The sequence below is a fragment of the Phycodurus eques genome, chromosome 23 (genome assembly GCF_024500275.1).
Source record: "Phycodurus eques isolate BA_2022a chromosome 23, UOR_Pequ_1.1, whole genome shotgun sequence".
Taxonomy (NCBI): domain Eukaryota; kingdom Metazoa; phylum Chordata; class Actinopteri; order Syngnathiformes; family Syngnathidae; genus Phycodurus; species Phycodurus eques.
The window spans coordinates 6,281,356-6,307,709 of record NC_084547.1 but is presented as its reverse complement, the minus strand read 5'-3'; the positions used below and the strand labels follow the sequence as shown (position 1 = coordinate 6,307,709).

The 26,354-nt window shown below is 46.0% G+C and overlaps 1 protein-coding gene across 18 annotated transcripts in view; it reads left to right on the top strand.

The window, feature by feature from the left end:
• LOC133397963 (neurexin-2-like) overlaps nucleotides 1-26,354 on the top strand; it is a 249,840-nt gene that overhangs the window by 208,819 nt on the left and 14,667 nt on the right. For all 18 annotated transcript variants that reach the window (XR_009767706.1, XR_009767707.1, XR_009767708.1 and 15 more), the window contains 2 exons: nucleotides 284-465; nucleotides 20,951-21,122. Coding sequence is in view for 15 of the 18 variants with exons in the window: in XM_061669454.1 (XP_061525438.1) it covers nucleotides 284-465; nucleotides 20,951-21,122 (354 nt within the window). In the remaining 3 variants the exon portion in view is untranslated. The remainder of the gene's footprint in view (nucleotides 1-283; nucleotides 466-20,950; nucleotides 21,123-26,354) is intronic.

The following is a 26,354-nucleotide window of genomic DNA, read 5'->3' as shown; positions in this document are numbered from 1 at the left end:
ATTAGGTTAATAATCTTAGATGGTAGGAGTTTCCAAAGCACATCCCTGGCAAAGCTGTCCAAGATGATTTCAAAGTCTATTTTTCTGCGATCTAAGTGTAGTTAAGTGTTACGATGCACCATTGCGGGCCAAGTAAAATACTGAAAAGAGTGAATATTTGAATATTCCATTAGAGGTCGCTGTCAATGAATAGCCTTTTTCAAAAGGGGGTTTACCGTATTGCCATAATCTAAGTGTCGTTGGTCTATATTAAATTTTCCTGTTTCTCCTCCGTGTGTTACAGCTGGGACAACATACATATTCGGCAGGGGTGGGGCCCTCATCACGTACACGTGGCCGCCCAACGACCGGCCGAGCACGCGGGCAGACCGGCTGGCGGTGGGCTTCAGCACGCAGCTGAAGGAGGCCATCTTGGTCAGGGTGGAAAGCGCCAAGGGACTGGGCGACTACCTGGAGCTGCATGTAGTAAGTACAACCCTTCATCCAAAATTGTATGGGAACCTGCACGGGTTACAGCCACTCGGCTAACCCTGGGGGGGTCGAAATCATCCCAAAAAATGTTTTTAATACCTTCGTATTTGTACCTTTGTACAGTTGTTATTGACAATCAAGGGAACCTGCCATTTGAGTCTTGTACTAGTTCCATGTGCGCACATAATACTTTTAGGCCTGCCACACATTGGATCGGATCATCGCAAAAAAAATGACAGTTGCCGACTAACCCTGAACAGTCAGCCTGAACAGGCGCGTACACGATCCTGTACTTGATCGCATTTGCTGAAGGATAAAAAGATAGCGTAATAGTTCAGGAAGAAGCGCATCGTGCAACTGCGATTCACACTTTGAATTGAGGCAAAACCAGTGGCCGACTGATTGGCCACTCAAGAAACGAATGAGTCGCCAAACCCCGCACACTGCGACGCAGTTCAGTCGGGTTGGGCCGAGTCGCTCGGTGGGCTAAATCGACACGTCGCAGATCGATTCGGCAGTAATTGCTATGGATGAGTGGAAAAAAGATTCCATTTGTGGCATTTATGTGTTCAACACTGGCAGGAGTGCAGGCTTATTTACGTCTTTTTCCATGCCCGGCAATTAGTCTCGTTCATCTAGCTTTATTGCGGTCATACGTTACGCTTAAAGGTCATTTAAAAAGCAGCGCTAATGACAACTTTAAACGACAATTAAAGGGGGAGACGGCAGTCACATTAAATGCGCCATCGCCGGCTCTGATTGTCTATTCGACCCCCGATGGAGCATCAACCCCAATTTGAATGCTCGGTGATACATAATACTTAGTACAGGCAATAATGGGGAAAGTCAACTCGAGATGCTGAAGTGAGTTTCCCTTCTACTTTCCATGAAAACAACTGAAATTATAGGTGAGGTGCCGTTTTTATCTTTCCTCGTTAGTCATTCGTTCGCCTGCCTCCCTGTTTTACTGGAGTGCATCCTCTGTCAAACGTCAGTGGCTCATTTATCCCATCGTTCCCTCCTGTCGCTCAGTCTTCCACACGCGCGGGTTCCTCGGATGCAGCGGCCCGCCTCGTCTGCGCCCACCGCAATTAAGTTTCATTTGCCGCCGTTCCTCCTGAGCCATTCCCCTAAATGACTCTTTTCAGCGTTTAGGGCCTCTTAATTATGCTGCGCTTCTCTTTTAAACGCACCAGTGACTTGGAGCGAGAGCACCCCAGCCTCCAGAGACTTCTACCTGGAGTGGCTTGGGAAGAAAAAAAGTCATTTCCATTGTCAACTTCTTTGGGGCATTTTTATACCCCATCATGGGTTTGCTTGAGTACGTTACAAATAATTGTAATTTTCGCCTTGGATGACAAGAGAGGCAGCAAATGTAGAACATGACAAACAAGAGGTTCCCCCCATCAAAACGTGACGGGCCAGGAGGAAAGGTCCTGGCGTCCTGTGGTAAACCGGTGGCCAAATCACGGCATGACTTTGAGCCTTTGGGACTCTTCCCACGGCCCGTCACAGATAGTCATAGACCATCACTAAACTTAGCAAGACTTGAATACGAAGAAAAAAAAGAAATCCCACGGTGCAGTCCCTTTCAGGTTAACGGAGTTTTCATGGTGTAAACGTATTCTTAGTCTGTTAATTGTGGTTCAATGACAAGTCACATAAGTGCTTCTCGGCTGTCTCAGTGAAGCCTACGGACTGCAGTCCACTTCTTTTCCCTCAAAGATGAACCCTTTGCCGTTTTGTTAGAAATAGGAGTACGGCTGCGCCCAGCTGATAGTAGCACGCCCCAGAGATAGAATTTCTCATATCTCGGTCCCTTACCTTTGTCCTCATTCCTGCCACTTGCTCTTTCCATTTGAGTCCATTTCCCTGACACGGGGACAGTCGCTGTCATGACAACCAGGGGGTGAGGAGGGGGTCTCATATGCTTGTGTGAACTCACCTTGTCCTCACAGTAATACCTCATTGCGTGCGCTAATTATCTACCGTCGGTGTGTCTTAGAGTGCGGCAAGGATTCCTGCTGACATTTGTAAAGTTGTCTGTTGAAAAGGCTTTTTTCCTTTTAAATCGTTGCCCGAAAAAGGCCATGAGGAATGAGTCACTGCTGAGCGAATACTGCGGCCCTGCCCCCTGACGACCAGCCGGCCGTTCCGGAGCTTCACAAGTAGGAGAAATTGAGAGGAGGTTCGCCACACATAGCATGATCACATGACAACAGTCCACATTGTCAGGTAAACAGGAAGCGACAGGTGATAGCACGTTTTGTCCATTTAGTTTTTATATGTAGTTGAGAAGTGTTGGTCCCCCCTGCCCCTCACTCGATCTTTCACACGATGTAATAGCTCCACAGAGGTGAAAAGCCACACCTCTGGGGCAAGCGGCACATCACTTATGTGATTTTTCTATTTCTATTTTCACGGCCTCGGGTGTGCGAAAATCTATGAAAGCAGATCGCTAAGGACATTTACGCCAGAGGGATAGCGACATTTCAGGAAATGGCTTTGAAAATGATGACAGCAAGAAGTGGATGTCACTGATTGTTCCATATAGTTGTGTATTGAAAGCGATCGCAAAGTCTGCAGCTTCTGGCGCTAATTGTTACCATGGTGACCTGGTCCAGTGTCTGGAATATTTTGGGACCAGCCGGGAACCTTGTAATTGTGTTCTTGTGTTCGGATATTTGGTTATTTAGTTACTTGATGATTGAAGGGAAGCGCTAGAATAAAACCATTATTCCGTACCGCTACTTTTTATGAATGTTTGCTTGCAACTGGCCCACTAGGGAACTTACTAGAAGCACTCTTGCTGTGTATAAACAACTGTGCTCCATTGCAATATACACAATGCCTTTTTGCCTAGAGGGGCCTGTTTGTGGCTTCATGGCTTCTAAGCAATAAATAGGCCATGCCGGCTTTTTAATATGAGCGGGAGTACTCCTACTTGCCGGGGAACTGTTGACTTGTGGGGTGTTTTATGAAGTTGTTTTCACTCCAAGTCCAAGTAATAGGGCGGCCAATGTGGGTTATTTGTTATACATAAAGAGGCGAGTCATTGATGCAAGAAGCAAATATCAGAGACATTCACTTTATGTAGCCCGCGCAAACTTTCTAAAGCATTTGATAGATGGGCCGAATAAAGTTGAGGCACTGATGCTAGCTTCACCTCGCACTTTTCAGCGGTGGGTTCTTTATGTTTTTGGACGCGTCTACTACTTCTTGCTCATGTAAGCAGCAGCGCTCACACGTGCCAGTCATTATGTTTATAGCGAGGCACGGTTGGGCATTAAAAGCCCTCCGAGAAGTGTTTCATCTGCAGTTATGGGCCAGCGTGCAAGTACCCTCCTCGAGTAACGCCATCACTTCCTGTCCACTCCCTGCTCCTGGTTGTCCATCTGGGAGCAATCTTTCACTGCGATGGCCTATTTTGTGCAGGGGTAAACACGACATTATGGCCTTGTTATCGACCCAACCGTTACCCTTCCCCTCCCTCCAGCGTGTGAGAAGCCCGACAATAGTGCCCGTAGAGGCCATGTTAAGTTTCTGCAAACGCTGCCACTGGCGCAAGGATTTATTTGCAACTGATATGGAAACATTTCCACTGTACAGTGGAATCTCAGTTTACAAGTTGAATTTGCTCCGAGATTCACAGGTTCACACTAAGCAAAATGTTTGCAAACCAAAGCGTTTTTTTGCCCGGTTAAACTAGACTCGAGTTAATCCGTTCCCATAACGGAACTACAGTACGTTATGATAGGTTTATTCAAAAATAAATTTGATGAACTATTTCAACGAAATCATTACAAGCGATCAGCAAATGAGTTTTCGCGTTAGTCTGCTGCTCCATTCAAAAAGAACTGACAGAAAAACGTGAGCGCTTTAACTTCCAGAAAAATGAGTCAATATAATGTGAGGGATACTTTTACGGTCCATAAAATGATGGGTGGCTTACGGTAAAAGTATCCCTCACATCATGTTTACTCATTTTTCTTCTGGCAGGTAAAACGCTGGTCTCTCTGTTCATTTATTTTAAATGGAACAGGAAGCTGAGACTGGAAACTTAATTTGCTGATCACTGGCGAGATCGAAAGTATGTCATGGACCTGGTGCAAGTAGTCCATTGCCTCTTTGTTGTTCAGAATATATTCCAACAAATTAAACAACGAAGTGAAATCACAAACACTAGCATGTTTACTGCAGCTATTATTTCCTTCTTTTTTCCCCATACAATTCTGACTAAATTCTGTGCAGATTGTCGCTCACCGGCTTCATTCCCTTTTCCTAAACCAGCCGTGCCTGCACTCTCACATTTTTGATTAAAACATGCGCAATCCCGCTTTGCAAGGGAAAGCACGTGTTGTTCTTGCTACTATTGCAGACAGGCCACTGAACCACAGCCAGCCAACCCTGGCAAACATCGGACGTCCATTTTTCACCTCAGGTTGAATCTAATACATTGCATGAATTATGTTTAGCATATTGGAGCCTTATGTTACCTTGAAATGAAAGCGGCCTTGTTGACACCAGACGTGCACCGTGACTAAAAAGGTCCATTTATGCTGCTGCTGTTGATGTAGCAGCAACAATATGTGTTGCATACCAATCCACCAAAAGCTGTGTGCTTCATGCTTTGCTGAAGGCAAAAAAAAAAAAAAAAAAAAAAAAAAATCAACCCTCACAATTTGGATCCCTGAAATTGTTGCTGAATCCATCACAATAGTTGACGAGATGCTTGTAGGTCACTCTTCTCCTTGCTCAAACTCTCAACGCATCCTACGAGAACAAAGTGGGTCTGGGTTTTTGACATACTTGGCAAAATAAAGATGATTCTGATTGCGTGTGTGCGTTTGTGTCCGGCAGTGTAAAAGGTTGGCGAGTTGAAAAGAGTGAGACTAGTGCTGGCGAAACTGGCTTGTAAATGTCCGCCTCTTGACAAAACGTCGTAGTGGCACGCCAAACAATTGCAGCAAATCAAACGGCGTGCTGGGGAATGCTGTCATGCTTTCTCTGTGTTCATACTTCCTGCATGTGTTCTCTTCAAATGTGTCAAAATTGCGACGTGCGTCCCAGAAGATGCTCGGCATATTGAAAATAGGCGCGACATCCCCGTTGATGGCGTCTCCTCCCGCAGAGTATTGTGGCTGTTTTTCTGCTTCACAAATTGGACAATTAGCAATTAGCTGCGCATCTGGCCCGATGATTGAAATGCTCAGCCAGACATGATGTTGATGCCAGTGTTTAATGTGCAATTTTGGACCGTCTTGGAATGCTTTTGAATTTGAATATGGACCCGACTGTATTTCCTCCCACATCCCAAAAACATGCATGGTAGGTTAATTGAAGACTCTAAATAGCCCGAAGCTGTAAATGTGAGCGCGTAAGGTTGTTTATGTATACGTGCCCTGCGATTGGCCGGCGACCAGTTCAGAGTGTACCCCACCTCTTGCCCAGAGTCAGCTGGGATAGGCTCCAGTACTCCGGCGCCTCCTGTGAGGATAAGCGGTACGGAAAATGGCTGGATGTCTTCGCTGGATGTTTTTTTCCAAAGTACAACATTATTGAGTGCTATTTTTCTCTCTATTAAAATACACACGACAACAACTAACGGCTAAACTCGCATCTCACGGCACCGCTGTACATTTGAATTGGCCAAAATCCGAGTTTCAAAGCTACACGTAAATGTGTGTGTATATAATGTAAGGGCAAGTGCATGCAAGAAAAGACAACGTCCTGCATGCCCAAAATCATTTGGCCCAATTTATCACAGCAAATGTTAACATGACGTGTGGCCTTTCTGATCATCTATGTATTTTTAACCCAGCCTTCTGTACCGTTTTACTCCATCCTTTTCTTCTCTATTCTTACCCAACCTATATCTACGTGCTCCAAATCTGTCAAGTCCATTTTGGTGAGTGTCTGTGTTCTGTCACTGCAGCTCGCCTCATCAACCTCCAGAATCCACGTCGCTTAACCGTGGTTAATAGCCAGGAATTAGGTATTTGATTGGCACTATAGTATAGATATAAAACAGTTTTTAGGATCAAATTGGAAAACGAATCCCCCGAAGCACCGCTCCATATACTGTGGTTATACACTAGCAAACTGTGGGCCTCAGCAATGTTTGCTCTTGATCATCTCTACCCTGGCTACTCCCTTTTTGTCCTTTCCTTCAACATGATCTGTCCAGCAAACCCCACCTAGCTTCCTGTAGGAGACACGATTGACTTCCTCCAAATCGAATCTCTGAATCTCACCTTGCTCCTGAGGGAAAGTAGTTTCTGAACCCAAAATGTCCCTAAAATTTGTGATGGCAATAAGGAGAGCCCAAGCGACTAATCGATTCACGGTTGTGGGCTTGAAAAGGAGTTTTGATGGCCTCTTGTTCTGAACATCACTACACCTGAAATGGGGCTTCCACGAAGAAGATAAATTACAGCACATTGACATTTGCAAATGTCTTTTGAATGATTTTGATTGTGGTGAGGACTGCGAGGGACGGTGGTGGTTGTGTTACCTTTTACAGTGCAGAGTATCAACTGAAGTGGTTGCTGTTCATACAGGAACATTTGGAGATTTATACCAAACTTTGGTGAACTTTTGGGTTTTTGTTGTTGTTTGTTTTTGGTTTTTTGGAGAAACACTAATGCATTGCACGAATATAGCCTTGAGTTGTTTTATTTCACCTGCAAATAAACACAAATGAAGAAAACAAATGGAGACTGGCAATTATAAAACCATCGCCCCTGCTCATTTCTGACTCTCAGCAAGTAAGCACTTTTCTTTTTCTTTTGTCTTTTTTCCCATATACCGACTGGTGGTGCGAGGACAGCCAAGTGAAAAAGAAAACATCTTAATCTAGGCCACGAGCTGCATTCCATTAACTCTGCCTGCCAAGCCTTATCCATTGATCTGGCCCGATTCGAGACTTTCTAACTTTATATTTTTTCAGTTTGAGGGAGTGCGACTCGTTCGTGACTGATTTGATGGATAAAAAAAAATATAAGAAATGTAAAAAAAGATGTCGTGTAGCATTTAGGCACAAAGCCGAGACAAAGAGCAGCAGACAAATTTTGGGGGCGGAGCTGAGAGATAATGGCCTGAAATGGACGTGGTGATTTGTGCCGTCAGGTCTGAATCTGTTGACATTTGACAAAATACAGTGGTGCCTTGACTGTTACGCATTAACTATTCTTTCATTTCCTTGAATCAAAATCCAGGACTGGTAATGACAAAACCGAGCCAAATGAAATGTTGTAGTTGTGTCAAATGTGTTTTGAACTCAGGAAAAGCTTGGAACGCACCATGGCTCCTCTTGTGCATCTCCCATGCAATTTTTTTCCCCCAGTTGACCTGGGGGGAAAAAAGAGCCTATTTTGTCCCCTTAATTAAAGTGTCGCTCCTGTCCTGCTCTGGTCCCGAACCCCTCAGCCCGAGTGACAGCCATGCAGAGCAGAAAATCTGCCGACTGCATCTCCCCGCTTGCGGCGTAATCGCTGCCTCCTTCTGAATTAACCGTCTTCATTATCGCATCCTCGCAGACACTCTTTTTTTTTCCCTCTATCATTCCCCCTCCTCCATCTCGCTGTCTCGCTCTTCCTCCTCTGTGCCTTTCCGGCTCACCCGCCCAAAAAGTAGGACAACAGCAGATAGAGAAAGAAATCAAGCTTCTTTTTTTCTTCTTCTTCTTCTTCTTCTTCTTTTTTCCCCCAAACTGTTCCTCCTGCCCACATTTAAATAGCATCATAAGTGGCCGAAGGCGGGAGAATGCGTTTGGGTCTAAGGCCCGATCGTGATTGCGTTTGAACGGCGGCGGGAGCTCATTACATAAGCAAAACTTGAGCGGAGGCTTGGCGCCGTCACACAGAGGTGTCGTCGGAACGTGGCCGAGCTGTGGTCGCGCTGCGCCACGGCGGCCCGACCCGCTCGGAAGCAGCAACTGTGTTACTGTTGTAAACCTTTCAAGTCGTAATGTACAATATCTCGCAATCATGCTTTCAAAATTTTGCGTTTACAGTGTGCTTGTAAAATAAAAGCCGTAACACTGAGGAAGTTGACACTGTAGTGAAAGTTCCAAAGTCAAAAATGCCATTGGAATGCTAATGGTTAGCATTGATCGTCACAGTTTTACAAACCCTTTAAGAAACGGATATTTGAACACAAAGGGTGGAACATCACATGTAGACAGATAATATAACAACACTCACCGGCATATATTCTCTCTCCTCTATGAAAAATGACCGATTTTATAATTAATTACTGGGCAGTCGTCGTTTGGGTCAGCGTGACTGTATTATACAATATTGTCTCCTGTCGGCCAAGGTGGTCACACCAGAAGGAGCAGCACACCGAATTGCAGACCTTAAACGTTTTCATTATGGCCTGTCGGATGCCGGCGCGAGATAGAGACGCTTCAAGACTCCGATCTCTAGGCGCGGCCGGGCGGCAGGAGGAGAAACAATTGAAGGTGTCGATGTGCAAGAAACAAGGAAAAGTAGATTATATGATATTTCACCAGAAAAAAAAAAAAGGGATAGTTTTGAGCTTTTTCCGTTCTTTCTCTCGGTGTACGGATCAGCAGTAGAACATGGGTTGGTTTCACCAGAATACCGGCTTCTGAACAAAACGTGAGCAGAGTGAGTGAGGAAACGAGCTTTTTGTGGGGGGGGGGGGGGGGGGGGGGAGGTGGGGAGACCGAGAAAGGGCTTCTAATGGCAAAATTATTAATTTACAGATATCCAGCGCGTGTCGCTTTGGGCAAAACGCTGATTTCAAACTCTTTCATGTGGGTCCTCTTGGCTAATTGCCCATTTTCCTTTAAAGTTGAAACATGTTGACTTGAAATGAAAAGTAAATCGGAATAATTTGTTTATATTGAATTTTCACCTTATTTTGGGGGGGGGCGCCCCCTACTGTCCACGGCACAAGTTAGCATTTGCTCACCTCAGCGCTAACGACGCTCGTTTTGTGGGCGCGCGGCGCACAAGGAGGGCGAGCGTTCGAGACGGGCTGACCTGTGCTTTATGGAGAAAAACGGTGCCAAAATGGTCGGACGAGCGTTCATTTATCATCGGGGCGGGGGCCTCCCGTGAGGGTCGTAATGTTGACGGCGAAAGGTGGGAGGCGGGGAAAAAAACATCCATCTTCCCATTAATGGCCAATCAGCGCTGCAGGAAGACGCACGGTGCCTTTTGTCTTACTTGTATTGCACGAGTACGTCCTGAAGGCTTTTCCTGGATTTCGGCTGGAAACGATGGCCACGAAGACATATTATATAGTACAGTAGTTTTATCTGAATACAAAGAAACTTGTACATGCACGGGATCCATTCAACTCAGAGTATCTCAGTGTTGTATTTTTGTCCGTCCAAACAACTTCTTTGCAGCAGAGGACTTAAAAGCAATGTTTTTCCAACCAACCTCCCTATTTCAAATCTACTTGTTTCCAGCTGGCGTGGTGAACTATTGACTGTCTGAGGCAGCATGTGCACACGCTATCTACTTGTAAGACCAAACCTGAGAAGCAGCTTTTGGCCTCTCAGCACTTGCCTGATGTGGGCGGGCTCAACTGATAATGGAGCCCAATTGGATTAGAGGACTGTCCATCTACTTTACAGCTTTCCATGGTACACTCACCTGCCACAGTTGCACGGGATCATGCAACCCCCCCCCCCCACCCCCAATAAAGTTTCCTATTGTGGTTGTAGTCTGCAGTATTGTGGAACTACACTGCATCCTATTGAAATCGTTTTCGGCCAACAGCACACTTAGCGACACGGCCCGCAACGGAGACTCTTCACACTTTGCTTTTTAGCTGCCGGTACATGTAAAATTACAAATAAAGTTCTTATTATAAAACAAAACCCCGTTCTGGCCGCGTCGCTCGGTGTGCAGAAGGCCTCATGTTTTGCAATAAATAATAGTTTTGAAACAATGGCAAAATCTTCCTGTTATGAGCAATGTATATTTAGAAGAATGCCACCGTCACGCGGCAAATCCTTTTTCTTTTTTTAAACATTGACCTCCGACTTGTCCATAAAGTCAGACCTTGGACAAAAAGAGCCTAAAATGACCCCCACACATTTTGAATGGTGTTCTTGTCAGATCACCAGCTGTGACACGTTAGCAAGCACTGCACAGTTGTTCCTCGTCACTGCAACGAGACCCGATGATCCCGTTTTGGCAGCCTGGAGGGCGAACATTGAGCACTCCGTGGACCATGACCTCAGCAAGATCCTTTGGTATTGCTTGTGTCCGGGTGTGACTGTTGATATTGGGGAATAAGAGCACGTACACGCATTTTCATTGTGTGCCTGTATGTGTGTGTCTTCTCCCCCCTCTCCCAACTGTAAGTACTTTAGCCTCCTATTTTCAGTCTGTATCGTGTATTGACTTTGTGATTGTGTTGTGCAGGCTGGTTGCTGCGCAATGCATGTTGACACATGCAGACAAACACGAGCCACACAAAGCGGAATGAAAATAAATGTAGACATTTATCTGAAGAGCCATTATGCGTGCAGCGCTGTTATTTATACACCCAAACGGGATGTCATCCATTGTTACGTCGCTTCATGTTACACAGGCGCCGAGCGGCAAGGCCGCAGAAAGGCAATAAAGAGACGAATGGCAGACGATAACAATCAACAGGGGCCGGCTGGGTTATTATTGATGCTAATTGGAATTTTGCAATTATGAAAATGAAGTAACAGAGACCTTTAGAGTAATTCGTCGTTAGCATCAGATGACAAAAAGACTTCATTCGAGTTGTATCTTTGTTTTGTCAGCAACAATGTAACCCCACATTGGGGAGCTTTTATTTGTGAATTAATTGGAGATGACCACACCCGCCCGATACCTTCATTTGTAAATAGACCCCGTATTAACTCATTCACTGCCAGCTGTTTTCAAAGCAGTCCCCATATTGCCAGCTCTTTTAGTGCATTTTATCTGATCTTTCAAGACCCACAGAACAGTGTGATCCGTGACACTATAAGATGCAAATCTAACAAAACCAAGTCCACCGGAAAAAAAGTTTGTCTCTCGCTAGCTAATCAGGAGCGAAACGTGTCAAGCAGACGCCGTACCAGTAATATACATACTTTGCTCGAACGTAAAGTGGCTAAACTTGCCTGACTTCCAACGTTTTGGCATTTGACGTGATGAGCCAAGATTTACCTCCCAATATTTATCTTCTATTAAAAAGCGGTGCTGATCTCAAATCCAAATCAATGCAACACCCCCATCTACAGGTATCTGTCAGTCATTACAGTGGTTTACAAACCTGAATTTCTCAGACAAGCACGGCAAGACCCTCTTCCATGCCTACCCGTTCAAAAACATACTTGACGTGCACTTGTACGCGTCGGTGTCAGTAAACGCTTGGATTCCATTTCACGAATATAAACATCCACGACAGCGACGTGAGTTCAAATTAGTGTTGGTGTCTGATGTAAGGAGACGCAGGCGAAGACAAACGCCGGGAAATGGAGGCAGACAAATTTCAGAATCCTACTGCTCTCCAATTAAGTCATTAATTAACTTGGCGGAGGAAAAGTTCTTTCCCGGCAAGGGACTGCATAATCTTTTCTCCGTTGACATTTTTAGACGACAATGACTTGACACGCCCCCAATTAGCCAGCGCACTTATTGTTACCCAGAATGCATCTCTGCGTCGACTCCAAGAGTGTGATCTTTGTCGAGCGCTAACATTTACACCGACGTACACTGTCAGCTAATTAACATGGACATTATTAGCATTTCCGTGGCTTTTTTGGGAGGTTTACTGCTGCTTTTTTCTGACCATTTCTGAGTGTGTGTGTGTGTGTGTGTGTGTGTGTGTGTGTGTGTCCTGCATGTGACTGTGCAGCATTTGGTGCAGTTCCTATTTGGATGCAACAACAATAAATCCTCATCTGTTCAGTCACACCAGCACCAGGTGGTGTCGCGAGACGCAGGTGTCTTGTGCGTAAGGCTGGAACGGAGGTTGACGCGAGCACGTTTGCGAGAGAAATCATGCTGCATGATGGCAATGTGGTCAAGCTCTATCTCGTCCATTGCTGTCTTTTTTTCCTCGTCCAGGGGAGAAGTTTTCACAATTGAGCCATGTTGTTTGTGATTCAAGTAAATAATATAATACATTCCGTCTTAAAAGGTTGTTCCGCGATAAGAACACAAGGGGCCGCAGATTTTCCATTGCAGCGAGTTGGTTGCTATGCAGAGCGCAAGGGTCAATCGGCAGGTGTGCGAGTGCGAGTTGCCAATTTTCCAGTTCAGTCTTGTTCGCGTGCGCCGGGTCTCACGATGCAGTCGACCACCTGAGCATGAAGCATTAAGAAATTTTTTTTTAGCAAACTAAATTAGTTATTGAACATGATTTTGCGTTGGTGTTGTGTTGATGTCGGTGTGCGACCAACTTGAACAATGCAATGTTTGCTAACTGAAGCAAAAGGGCTCGTTTTTATTTCGTGTGGCATTGTTTTTCTTTCAATTCGTCACCAGCCAACTGTGAAAAACATTCAAGGAGTTTTTCTTTGCCTCGCATCCCACGACGGACTACGAAATGGGAATAAGATCACATGAACAGTGGGTAAAAAGGGTTAGCTCATGGCATAAAGGAATGACGTCATCGGATTTCTCCTTCATCCTGCGTGAATGTTGTCAGGAGAAATGAAAGGACAACACGGCGGCCGGCCAGCGAGTGTGTTCCGCTTATCCGTGTTTGCTCAGTTTAGTGGCGTGCAAATATTAGCCCCGTTTTGTTTGCCGGCCTCCCCGCTGGGCTTCACCTCAGTTCGAAAAGTTTTGAGCGCAATCGTCTGACAAAAAGAGCCGAGGAGCACGTTGCTTCCTCTGATGCTCTTCATCCTCCTGTGTGGATGTTTTGATGCAAGCACTGCAGCACAAGTGGACTTTTTATGAAGTCCAGAACACATTCGCTAGAGTGGAAAGCAAGTTTTTCAAATTGAAAAGGATTTGTGCTGTTGTTTTTGGATCTCCGGTGGAGTGACAGGAAGGGAGATGGAGCAAGCAAAGCGAAATGAGGCAAGCAGCAGAAAACAATGGACAGACAGAAAACACTTTCCTCTTGATTTCCTGCAAAGGTCACAGTCATTCCTTCCCTTTTCAGCCACACGCCAGAGTTCAAAACGCAGAGCTCGCACTCAGCTCCGGGCACAGTTACGCCACCAAAGTGTGAAAACATCAAAAGGAAAAAGGAGAATGAAGAAGTCAGTCTCCGCTTTTGGGGGGATTCTCTACGATGTGCTCCCACCAGCCTAACAAATTATACGTGCAAACTGGAGATGAAATGTGACAAGGAGGCAGGCTTTATCTCCACACGCGCCGCGCTCCCAAAAACAAAATAGTGCCACTGTTTACGCAATCAAAGCCTGTTCTTCGCCTTGTGTTGACTCCCAGGAGGCACCTGCGAATGCAAGTCGCGCGCGCACACACGCAGACGCACCCAAATATTTAGAAAGTGAGTGCCTGGTAATTATTTAGGATGTTTCGCACACAACCCGAAGATAGCGGTGACTCTTGGCAGCAGTCGCAAATGAAAATGGAATTTGGAAGAGCTCGCAGAGGCTGTTGAGCTTTGAACTGCAAATTAATTACATGGGATTATGAACAAGATAAAGAGAGGACTCCAGGCGGCGAGTGTGCGTTCGTGTGTAATAATCTCTCCGCTATGTGACTACTTGTCATTGTTTTCACACTTTTCATAATAGTAGGTACACCTGCGCAGTCTACCCACTTTCAGTACAAGATCTGTATCACGACAATGTAGGGATTTGTAACGATCGCAGGTCTAGCTAATGTTTTGGCCAGTCAATGGAGTGAAGTTCATCCAACAAGTCACATCAATTCTTGCACACAATGTGCCGTAGACCGTTCCTCAAATTTCAGCATTTGTGCAAGCGATTTGCATATTCAGTTTGGCGATCCACTCGTCCTCGCTAGCAGTCCACCTTTAAATCACACTAAACAGTATACAAAGAGAATGCCACTTTGTGTATTTAAAACAACCATATAGCTTTGCATTTAGTCCACTAGCTTCATGCTAATGCTAACACATAATGGAAAATGCATATATAATCCACAAACGGTGCCCCAACACATTGACACATTCGATATAAGTCCTTGCAGTGGTATTTTCTCGATCCTCTGCGAGGAGCTGACATGTCTATTCTGTCCAGATGTCCACGTGGCAGTGTAGCGGTCCGTCTGTCTGCTTTATACTGCCCCAGGTGGCCAAGGCGGGCAGCAGCGCAATGGTCATTCCATTGATGCAAAGTGTGACAACAATTTTTAATTCTCTTGAATTATTGTCAAGATAAATAATTGCCACCGTAAATAATACGCCAATTCATAACTGGATAAATGGCATTACCCAAGTGTGCTCACAGATCAAATTTAATTCATATCTCAAGGCACCGCTGTATACAGAAGAAACTACTGCAAGATTCTGTCTGCGTTTCAGTAAGTTCAGCAAGATTGATAGCGCTCATGTTTTTGTTTTTATTTGTAGGTGGGCTTGTGTTTTCCTTTCTGCTCCCGTCCTCTTAAGTTTGCATGTAAGCGTACGAGGATTGCAAGAGTGGTTGAGCGCAAAGCTGCAGCACTTTTGCACAGTACGATGGAAGGCAGCCGGATGGATAACATGTTATTAAGATGGGGAGATGTCGGGCAGCGTCAAGGTGACTGGCACAGATCGCCAACGCATACGGATGAGTCGGCCGGCTCGGAAAGCAAGCATCCGCTCCTCTGCGCCCTTATACTTGCAACAGGACGTTGTCGTTTCAAAGCGACAACGAGGCCACGTTGTGACGTTGTCTCTGGTTTGTTACGTAAGCCGCCGTTCCGGGATGGAAAATAAGCCCCGTGCTGTTCTGCCGGCAGCTGCAAGGCATCGTGGGTGCGAGCTGACAGGATGAGAAGACTCATGGGGCCAGAATTATTCTCACAGAGGAGATGCAAACCTGCGATATGGCACTAAGACGTCAGGTTCAGTGAGAGCAGACAAAAACATTAATCACTATCTAAGAATAGCATTAAATCACAGAGCTGGCATGGAACTCTCTTTATGCACTTGCACTGATTTGTTCTTTTGCTCCACAGGCTAATGAATGTGGCAGCTCTTTACACTTCAGCTGTATTGGGTTAGCAAGACCTCCCACCGGTCCAAGTGCTCAAAGTACAGTCCATTAGTGGGATGAAGCGTTTTTCTATAGTTCTGCTGTTGCCTTTTCCGTTTTCCATAGGAGACTGAACATTTCTCAATCTCCATTTTCTGTTCGTCGCTTACCTAATTGACTTGGTTTTGGCACTCCGTCAGAAATCGTGACCATTCTCTCCTTACAAAAACAAAACCGGGAATCAATCAAATTCAAATACATGTATGTATTCTTTTGTTCTTGCAAATATAAGCAACGCAAAGCAAAGCAAATGTATTTATATCGCGCATTTCATACACAAGGTAACTCAATGTGCTTTTAACATGATTAAAAGCATTTAAAAACAAAGGAAAAAAACAGCTTATACACATTTAAAACATCCATCCATCCATTTTCTCTACCGCTTTATCCTCACAAGGGTCGCGGGCGTGCTGGAGCTTAACCCAGCGAACTTCGGGCGAGAGGCGGGCTACACCCTGAACCGGTCGCCAGCCAATCGCAGGGCACATAGAAACAAACAACCATTCGCGCACACATCCACACCTAAGGGCAATTTAGCCTCTTCAATCAACCTACCACGCGTGTGTTTGGGATGTGGGAGGAAACCGGAGTGCCCGGAGAAACATTTAAAACAAAGAGAAAAAAATATATACAATTAAAACTGCGTACAGTGCAAGAAATATCCGTTTTTAAACTGGACTTAAAAACATGCACACTTGCGGCTGACGTCACTTGTGTGTGTGTGTGTGTGTGTGGCAACTTCTTCCATTTGTGTGCAGCATAATAGCTAAATGCTGCTTCACCACGTTTACTTTGGACTCTGTGCTCCACTATTTGACCCGAGTCTGTCTGTCCAACAAGACCGCAATTGACACCTTTCCCGAGTCAGTATTCAACATTATATCAATAGCACTTTGATAAGAGCAGATTCTGTTCTGTGATGAGTTCGGAAACCTGATTGAAATTTGTCAAAAAGTCCATTAAAGTTCAAGAAATTGCCGAGTTGATTAAAAATAACTTTCTCAACAATCTTGGTTATGAAAGGGAGGTTTGAGATGGCTCTATAGCTAACATGGAAGCGTCCAGCGTTCCATTTGTTAGCAGAGGCTTAATGGCAGCTCCTTTAAGACGTCTCAGCAGACCCAACAGGCTCGGTTTTCCCAAAGCGGCAAAAGGCCCTGAAGGATTGTCAACGCTTCTTTTCATCGGAACATGCTTCTTTCTAACCCGTGGAATACTTGACTTGCCCAAGCCCACCTACTTCCTCTTTCTGCTTTTGTGCAATCAGTTGGAGCTCTCTGAGGACACACACACAGACGGCCAAAGCGTACTCATTCTGATTCTGTCCGAAACAGTGACGTTTGCAATGTCGCAATTCCACATTTTTGATGGAAAAGACGCAAGTACGATTGCTGAAAACCCAAGAGACAGGACTGGTTTCCCATTTCATTCAACATTTGAAACAGATTTGGATGAGCCCACATCGGAGTAAGAATATCACATTTCCTTGCAGGCGTTAGCTGACACGTCCGGTCCGTCAAGTGGCTACTAAGAAGTAGTTGAGACGCAGCCGTCCGCCGTCGCAAAGAAGCACTGGCCAGCCAGCGTAGCAAGGAGTAAGGACAGGGTTATACCCACCCACCCTAAACGCAGGAGGAACGCGTATGTTGCAGAACACAAATGCTCATCTGACGCAAAGCTGACGAGAGACGGCGTTTGACTGATATTTACAGTTTAATAGCGTGGATTGAATTAATTCTCCTGCTAAAGGTGTTGTGATTATTCTAAGCTGCCTAGCGTGAGGAGCGGTAATGGAGAGGATCCCGCTTCGTGTCTTCTTTTTTTAAATGTATCAATAGCTGCGATTCAATTTTGAATCACGTGTACCTCGCAACCCCCAGCCCCACCCCCAATTGTATTTATAGTCATATTCATGTCCCGGGATCAGTATTGAATTTCAGCGATGAGTTCATAACCTAAGTCCATCGATTAGGCGGCTCCTGGCTGTTAGCGAGGAGCACTTTGCCATCTGAGACGCTCAGCCCTCATCAGGGAGTGAGATCATTTGTTGTCCATCAAGCACCGCTAAATGGAGAGCCATCTTGGCTTTATTCAATGTATATTGCTTAATGTGTGCTCTATAGATCCCTAGAATAGCTCTTCCCACTACCAAATATCCAGAGTCAGCACCATCTCAAAGCCATCTGTTTTGAGATCTTAAAACCTTCACTATTGGACTTCCAATTGAGTAGATATCGCTGTATAGTACCAAGACATGACAGTCAATCAATATTTTATTTACAAAATACCTTTCATACTTCAAAATGCAGCACAAAGTTCTTCACAGTACGATTGGATTCAATTGCACTGGCAGATTTTGCATCTTTAACATCACGTCCGAATGGCAGGTGCAAACAAGCACGCAGAGCGATGCCGGTGCGGCGCAGGCAAAATAAGAGGCGGCAGGGAGAACTTTACTGCTCGTGGAAACGTTTTGGAAATGCCAGGAACAAATATTATTGTGACGTAGGGTCCTTAGATTCAGCAATGCGGTCAGTCGCTCAATCACAAGAAGGAACCATGCCGTAGTACCCGTGACAAACGGCGCACTAACTTCTTTGCGGCCGGCCGGCCCCAAGTTTCCAATGTATTGTTATGCAGGATGTGCACCTGGACATCCGATTGTCACACACTCAGAATGAGTTCAATCAAACAAAATGGGTTTTTTGTGCGATTGGAGCGATCGATTTAGTTTCTGTAACTCACTCATGTTTGTTTGCCTCTTCCAGTAACATTTCCACCTCTCTCTCTCTCTCCAAACTTCATTTTGTGCTGTTTGCGTGAAAAAATTCAACTCTTAACTCTCGTCTCTGGTAGCCACTGTTTACCAGTAGTTTTTCAGTCCTTTTTACACCACTTGCCGAAATTGTCTGCAATAGGTTAAAGTGAGTTGCACGCCATTTAGAGCTCACTACTTGGGATCTTAATAAATCTGGCCCAGTTGGTGGAGGTCGAGCAAATGTCGTGGATTCTCCAATATTGTGAATGTTTGTACACCACTGCCTCTCCTGATCCGCGAGCAGTAAAGGCCAAAGACCATCGACCCGGGAGATGCCATGTTCCTCTGGGAGCCCCGACAAGCAGTGGTGGGATCTGTTCCCAGCTCCCCAGCTCTTATTTGAACAAGAAAATGGCTGGGACGCTCTTCAGCTCTCTGTCATAGATTCCACTGAGACATGAGGTGGCTGCGTTGGCGCGGTGCCCAGCATCAGCTGACCTCATAAGCGGATCCATTTCATGGACAACTGCCACTGCATCTTTTGAATACGTTGTCCTTGGCTGAATAATACGCCGTAAACACTTTTGGAAGCAAATGGGGATGAGGATGCCTACAAATCCTACTGCGATGTTACTGTTCATTAACTTACTGTACAGCCGCTGCGCTTATTTACTCACTTAACTTCTTCATTATGTATCTGTTAGCATCACGCTGGTTTATTTTTATTTTCTTTAAAAATAGCTAATAAGCCATGATTCATTGGAAAGCGCTGCTCGGGAGAAGTCACATAATTGACCTTGGAATATGAGCATAGTGAAGGCGGAACATACGTGTACAAGTTTCATGGGCGCACAATGACACAGTGGAATCAATGAAGTTGCTTCCAGTGAGAATGACCCCGTCTGTAAATGAGCTTGACCTTAAACGTACAAAAAGAGCGGTATTATTGCTCATAATCTTAGACACTCCTCTGCTTCTGCAGCCCCGTAAATGGCTTTGACCTTTGGTCAAGACAGGAAATGATGAGAAGATGGGGTGGCGGGAGTGTAAAGGGGGGGGGGGGGGGGGGTGTAGCAGTCAGCTGTGAGAAACTCAAAGCAGTGGGCAGCTGTAAGGGCTAACAGGTGCGAGGGTGGGGCACGGGTCGGCCGCCCGATGAATACTCAGGGTCTCGACAAGTCCAAGCCGGTCTCTCAAATTGGATATCAACGTGTGGATGGAACAAATCTGATTTGATCACTTCGGAAACTGGAGAGCGTCTGCATCCGCTTTGAGGAGCAAATCCGATTTTCCCGCAGTGCGGAGGCAACGAGGACGAACCCAGCTCAAAAACAATAGAGACCATTTCTTGGGTTTAGCACCGTTCCTAAACAACAGTACCCTAAAACTTGACCGTGCTTGTTGAGCTGAGAAAAGAAACATACTTCAAAAGTCTCACAAAAGTTACAAAAACTGAATTAATGTGAATCTTTTTTTTTTTTTTTTTTTTTTTTTTTTTTTTTTTTTAATTCAGTGCAAGTACGCTTCAAGTCCTGTTCTCCAAAAGTTATTGATGAATTTTCAGCATTCATAGTAAAAGCAATCTTCATTGACAGAGCAAAAGGTGGTGTTCATTCATCAATGATCCGAAATAACTGCTCATTAAAGCCATACGATCGTAATAACGGTAACAACATGCAAAGTGCCGACACTTTCAAAAATTCTTACATACGCATTCATATCTCAGAAATAACACTTTATTTTGCTGTCTGCTGTTGTGTGAATGCAAAATGGCTGCCACATCACAGATCGCTCTGGTGTATTGCAACAACATCACGAGGCTCCCTGCAGCGGCATTCACGGTAAAGACAGCTTGAGTGACGGAAAAAAGGAAGAACGCTTTTGACGCCGAGATGCATATGTGCTCGTTTTGTTGGAAAACAAGCAAGACGAGAAAAATCCGATATTTTCCAAAAATCTCATTAGCATCTTCAGAAAACGTTCGCCAGCCAATCGTAGAGCACATAGAAACAAACAACCATTGGCACTCACATTCACACCTACGGGCAATTTAGGCTCTTCGATCAACCTACCACGCATGTTTATGGGATATGGGAAGAAACCGGAGTGCCCGGAGAAAAGCCACCCAGGCACGGGGAGAACATGCAAACTCCACACAGGCGGGGCCGGGACTCGAACCCCGGTCCTCAGAACCGTGAGGCAGATGTTTTAACCGGTCGCCCACCGTGCCGGCCCCAATAATTCATATCAGTCAAATTCATTGATTTTGAAAAGGAAATTCAGTGGGCCATATCTTTCCTGTTATTGATCAAATGATATGAAAATGACGCATATACTCACTGGAATTGAAGAAAGCCACACTCACAGATTTTAAATCCTTTTTGGAACATTTTAGTCCAATTGGATAATTTCCTGCGGCACACCTAACGATTTCGCAGGACACTCGATCAGCGGTCGGGAATCACCGATTATAGCTTGCCGATTGTTCTTCCTTCTTTTCAACATATCCCTCCCTCCTCCTCTGTCCACAGGAGAGGGGAAGGATCGGCGTGATCTTCAACGTGGGAACGGACGACATCGTCATCGAGGAGAGCGCGGTGATGGTGAGCGACGGCAAATACCACGTGTTGCGCTTCACGCGCAGCGGTGGCAACGCCACGCTGCAGGTGGACAACCAGCCTGTCATTGAGCGCTTCCCCTCAGGTAGGGAGAGTGCCCCTCTTGTGGGGACCTTATAAAAGATTACACAGAGATGGAAAGCATTTACTTTGTAAGAAACATAATGGAGAGAGAAATGGTGGAGCTTCAATTTAATAGTTCATCCACTTAGACCTCGACAGAGGGGGAGTCACAGAATCGTTTTTGAGGCCTTTCAATATTACTCTCATTGTTGCGTATATTCACTTATGCTTCACGGTCCATTTGGAGCACGCGTTTAAGTTACACGTGAGCCACGCTTGCATCACGGGTTCAAAAAGAAGCGAGCGGCCCTCCTGAAGCAAGCATGCGCTATCCCATAAGAGTTAGCTCCTGGCTGACTCTCGATCAGTGAAACGTGCATGTGCCTGCCATTTGGTGCACCTGGAGAGGCAGACAGAGGAAGTGCACTTTTCCGGCATTGCACACACTTGATGCCTGTTCTGCGATATAAAAGCCGATCATTGCACGTCCTTGATGAGTCATGCCAGTGGTGCTATTTCTATTTAGGCCTCACTTGCAAGGTTATTCTGGGTGCACGCTACATTTCTCTCTCTATTGTGTTTACCTCTGCTTGCATGGTTGTTCAAAGGAAGATGTGCGTTCCAATCTTTTGCTCCTGTAAAGTGGGCGCTATCGCATGCATTGTCCCATCAACAATCTTGTGAGTCAAATCCAAAACAAAGAGGGCAATGTCGCTCGGCAGTGCAGTTCTACACCGCTTTCAACCGCAATAAACATTATCAGCAACGTTATTGTTCAAGTGTCGTCGATGCCTTGTCCAACGTGTCAGATTTCGATTTTGAGAAATGATCCCTAATTTTCATCGCGCAGTTTCGGTAGTAATCTAGATTTCAAGTGGTTACAGCGTGACTGCATGACATTCGCCATCACATCAGCCATCCTGTATTTTTAACCTTTCTTCTGGCATTGACAAAAGCGCGTATTCCGGCTCATCCATCAGTGCGGCGAGGCCCGACATAAGCCGGAGACAGCCCACTCTTTCGGTTGTTGGTAGTCACGGAACTGGAGCCCTTTTCCCCCTACAGAGAAACAGTGGCTGATCCAAATAGGAGGCTGGAAGGCCCAAAACACCCGTTAGCAGTGGTGAGAAAGTGTCATGTAGGTGGGAGTGCATCACCCCAGATTGTATTCCTTTTATTCCACGTCGCCTTTTCGTGCTGTTGTCAAGCGCTCCTCTCTTGCTTCCTCTGCTGATCCAAAAGTGAGCTTTTAGTTGTTTGATGGGTAGCACGATGAGTCCTGTGCACGCATCCGGGGGCCGGAGGCCGCCCGAAGCTTCTGGAAGATGCAAGGAAATGAATCGGAAAAGAAGGGCTCTGTGGGGCGGGGTGCTTCTCTCATTCACACACAATCTGTTTTCACAATGTTCCTGGAGAGGCAGCGTTCAGGGAGCAAACACCGCACACCGGGGGCTGAGGCGGAGGAAGACGAGTGGCGGATGAAGGCTCGTCTCCCTCGCCAAGACAGGAAATGTGTGGAGACGGGGAGCGAATGAAACTAATTCCTGTGTCCCACATCGGATCATTTGATTCTCTAAGTGGAACAAAACACTCAACACCGACACTTTCGGGAACACACGCGCAACTATTTGATTTCCTCCTTGCTTATCAGAGTCATTTTTGGTCCTCGTGGAATGCCCGAATCAAAAATGTCCATGTCGCCAGATTGAGCGCATGATGCCGCCGTGAGGAATGAGTGTTCGCATCAATCTAAAAGAAAAGTTCTGGTGAATTTGTCTTCCCGCCGGACTCTGTTGACCCGCTGAAGGCTCTCTCATTGGGATGCCATGGCAGTTGCGATCCCAGCCTAATACGTTGTGCTCTCAGGGAGTCACTTTTGGGATTCCAGTCTTCTGGTAGACCACATTCTAAGAGCCGTACAAGCTCCCAGAGGGGGAAAAGTAAACCTGTTATCCTTCACAAGAAAGACGCAGACAAGTTTTTTTTTCCCCTGCCACTTACCGTAACCTGAACTTCAATCCAAAAAGGCGTTGATTTGGAGAGACAGAAAGGAGGCTGACAGCCAACATAGCAGCCGCACATCAAGGATTTTTAAGGGCATAGCAACACATATTCTGATGGTCCTCACGACATGACGTGTGTCGACATTTATCTGTGGCAAAGTGTGCGTGCGTGAGTGCGTGTGGCCGGAAAGCAGACAAAAAGTGTCACAGGAGCAGCCGGTCAGCTAATCCAGTTTGTCAGGTGTCACTGGTGGCTCCTTCACCAACTCTTTTTCTTTTGTAACCTCTTGTGATCCCAAAGTGGCAGAAGCAGACCGTTGTGTCACCGCTCCCTCCACAAACAAGGCGACGCCATCTTTGCTTCTTTGATTTCATGCTGAAATTGCTCACTCTGTGGGGAAAAGTCACAAATCGTAGGAGTCTAATTGTTTGGGGTTGTTTTTTTTCGACCATTTAAGCACTCTCTCCTTCCTCTGCTTTTTTTTTTTTTGTCTCCTGTCATTATGCCCCAGCTATCCGTCGGCCAATGTAAGAGGAGATGCAGGCTGCCCTGAAGATATACTTCCTGTGTGTAAAAAGCAACATAAAAGCACTCAGCAGTGCAGGTAAATGGTAAAAACACCACAATGAGGTTTTCTTTTTTTTTTTTTTTTTGTCCATTCAAGAAGTTGTTCCAAAACAAACTCATCCAAGCACTTCTCTAGGCTCCAGAAGTGGGCCTTCCCCAAAACCTCTCTCATGACTTTGGGAAAGGCACTTTGGCACGCGCTTGTCCAAAATTTCTTCAGGGATCGAATCTCAACATCGAATGAGCTCATCAAGAGGTGTCTTGAAACTTGTAAATACTTGTGGAAATGATGAATGTCTTTCCAAACAGGTCTTTCGAAGTATACCGCTTGTATATGCGGCAAGGGGTCAGAATCGTAAGGTTATTTATTTGGTTTTCCGGTGCCCTGCAACTCGGGCTCCTACACAGTTGAACGATATCTCCAATTACTGGCCAGCGGTCCATGGATGATGGAGCCACAGAGACTGGTAGGTGGCGCAAAGCGATGGAGTGGGAAACGATAGCTTTGCGTCAAATTCGGCGAGTCGCAGGGGTGCCGCTCAAGGAGGGCGAGATGAAAGGTGGCAAGGATCCCACTGAAGGAAAAAATATAAAACTAAATCAAACTCACCGCAGGCTAGAGAGCAGCGGCACAGATGAAAGATGAGCGAGTCGTTAAGCAGACGTGTGCGTCCAAGGCATGCACAGGCGTAGCAGGAGTGGGCGGCGGAGTGTTTACGCTGTCGAAAGCAGCGCCTTGCCTGTAACCTTTTCATCGTTTTGAGCCACGAAAGTCAGATTTCCTGTGCTCCAGCACCATTTAGTTTGTTTGTACGATTTGCCTTCTTCATGGACGGACGGACATGGCGTTCCGGAGCCTCTGCTCTTTTCCTGCAGTGGGGATGAAAGCGATCCCTCTAAAGTGACCAAAATCAAGATGGCAATGAGGCAAGCCAGACAAGGAGAGAGGCTGCTGTGACAGCGAGACAGAGAGCCGGATGGCCGCCGGCCAATCGTCTACAATGTAATCTCCGCCATGCTTGATGGATTGTGGGTGTCCTGCGCGAGGACACCTGGCTGCCTGCAGAGTTACATGAGATGTACAGCTGGCTCCTCGGAGAGCGCCAGGACACCCACCGAGCACCGATATCTTTTGTGGAGACTGTTAGGATATGGAAAGTGAATCTAAGCCCACTTCACCAGCTACGATTCCCAATTCTCCTTCCGCCAGTGTTGTTTTTGTGTTGTTTTTCTATACAGTCACGGGTTAGAGCGCCACCTGTTGCTTTGGCTCGAGAAAATGTTCCTGATCCCAGAATGAGGAGAAAAGCAATTTGCCTGTCGTCCGCCTTGTTTTGTGCCTCCCAGAGGTGCCAGTCAATCAGTATGCCCTTGCCCTGGCCCCCAGCAGCCGGCCCAGGATGGCTCCCATCGCAGCGGTGAATCCTGCCATTGCTCCGGGCGGCCAAAAATGGAGACGACAGCCAGACTCAGGCGTTCCACAAACACGTGCATCTCTTTGCAGGCTTCGTGATGATTCATGACCCATCCTGAAAACCAAACACACTCATCACTGTAAGAGAAGAGAGGAAGAGGCTCAATGATGTCCAAATAGACCCTGGTGGAAGACAAAGGACAGATGCAAGCAAGAGAGAATGGCTCACCAACACGAGGCAAAGACATTTAGCTGAAAAAGGACCATTCCAGAACTGAAGCCACTATGAAGACGTAAATCTGCATCAGGGACATTTTCAGATCAAATTGCCAAAAGAGTCAAGTTAATATGTTAGGGAAGTCGACTGGAAATGATGTTGCCTCGTTGCGACTCTTCAGACTTCAGACAGGAGGTGCAATTAATCCATACCCAATTAGTTTGCTGCCTTCAATGGGCTGTTGTAAAGGAAAACAGGAAGCGTCCTTGTGACACTCAAACACCCTGTAACAATTTCAGGGCTTCATATCACTCCCTGTGTGCCCTGCCAACCGTGCGCCTCCACCTTTCTTCCAACATCAATCCATCCTACCTTCTTACTTCTCTTCTTGCCCTCCCTCTCAACGTGGGAACGCTGCGTGTGCTCACAGACAGACACGGGCTTCCTGTGGGTGGGGTAGTGCTGGCGGAGGTAGCGAGCCCCCCGGGGAGCGCAAGGGGGTAATGCAGAATGGTGAGGCAGCCTTATTTGGTTCACTGCGGCAACCTCGGTTCTGGAGGATAGGGGAGCATAGGATACACTCCGTGTATACAGAATGTAAGAAGAAGGCTTGTCAGTTTTGCTGGATGGCCGGTTCATACAGAGGCTCTTGTTTATACGGTGATTTCCTTTGGTGGGGGATAGCTTAGCATTAACTAGAGAATGTGATTTCTGTAACAAATGCCTGTGAATCCTGAAGAAATGATGCTGAGCTGAAATGCACTGCAGGTTTTCCACAATTTCATTTTTGAACTGTAGAATGTGAGACTTGAATTTTGAACGGTTCTGATCGGTTCGGAAACGCGCAAGAGCTGGAAGGACAAACAAATTGGGCTGAATAATCAATAAAATCAAGAATTTTGCTCATCAGCATTCACACAATGCGTATTTATTTACAATGATGTCGAATAAGACCTCTGACGCGGAATGGACCGTTGTGACTGCGAGATTGATCGAAATGCGCTGAGTTGAAGCTTGCGCTGCAGGAGAGAAGGTTGCCTGAGAGAGGCTAA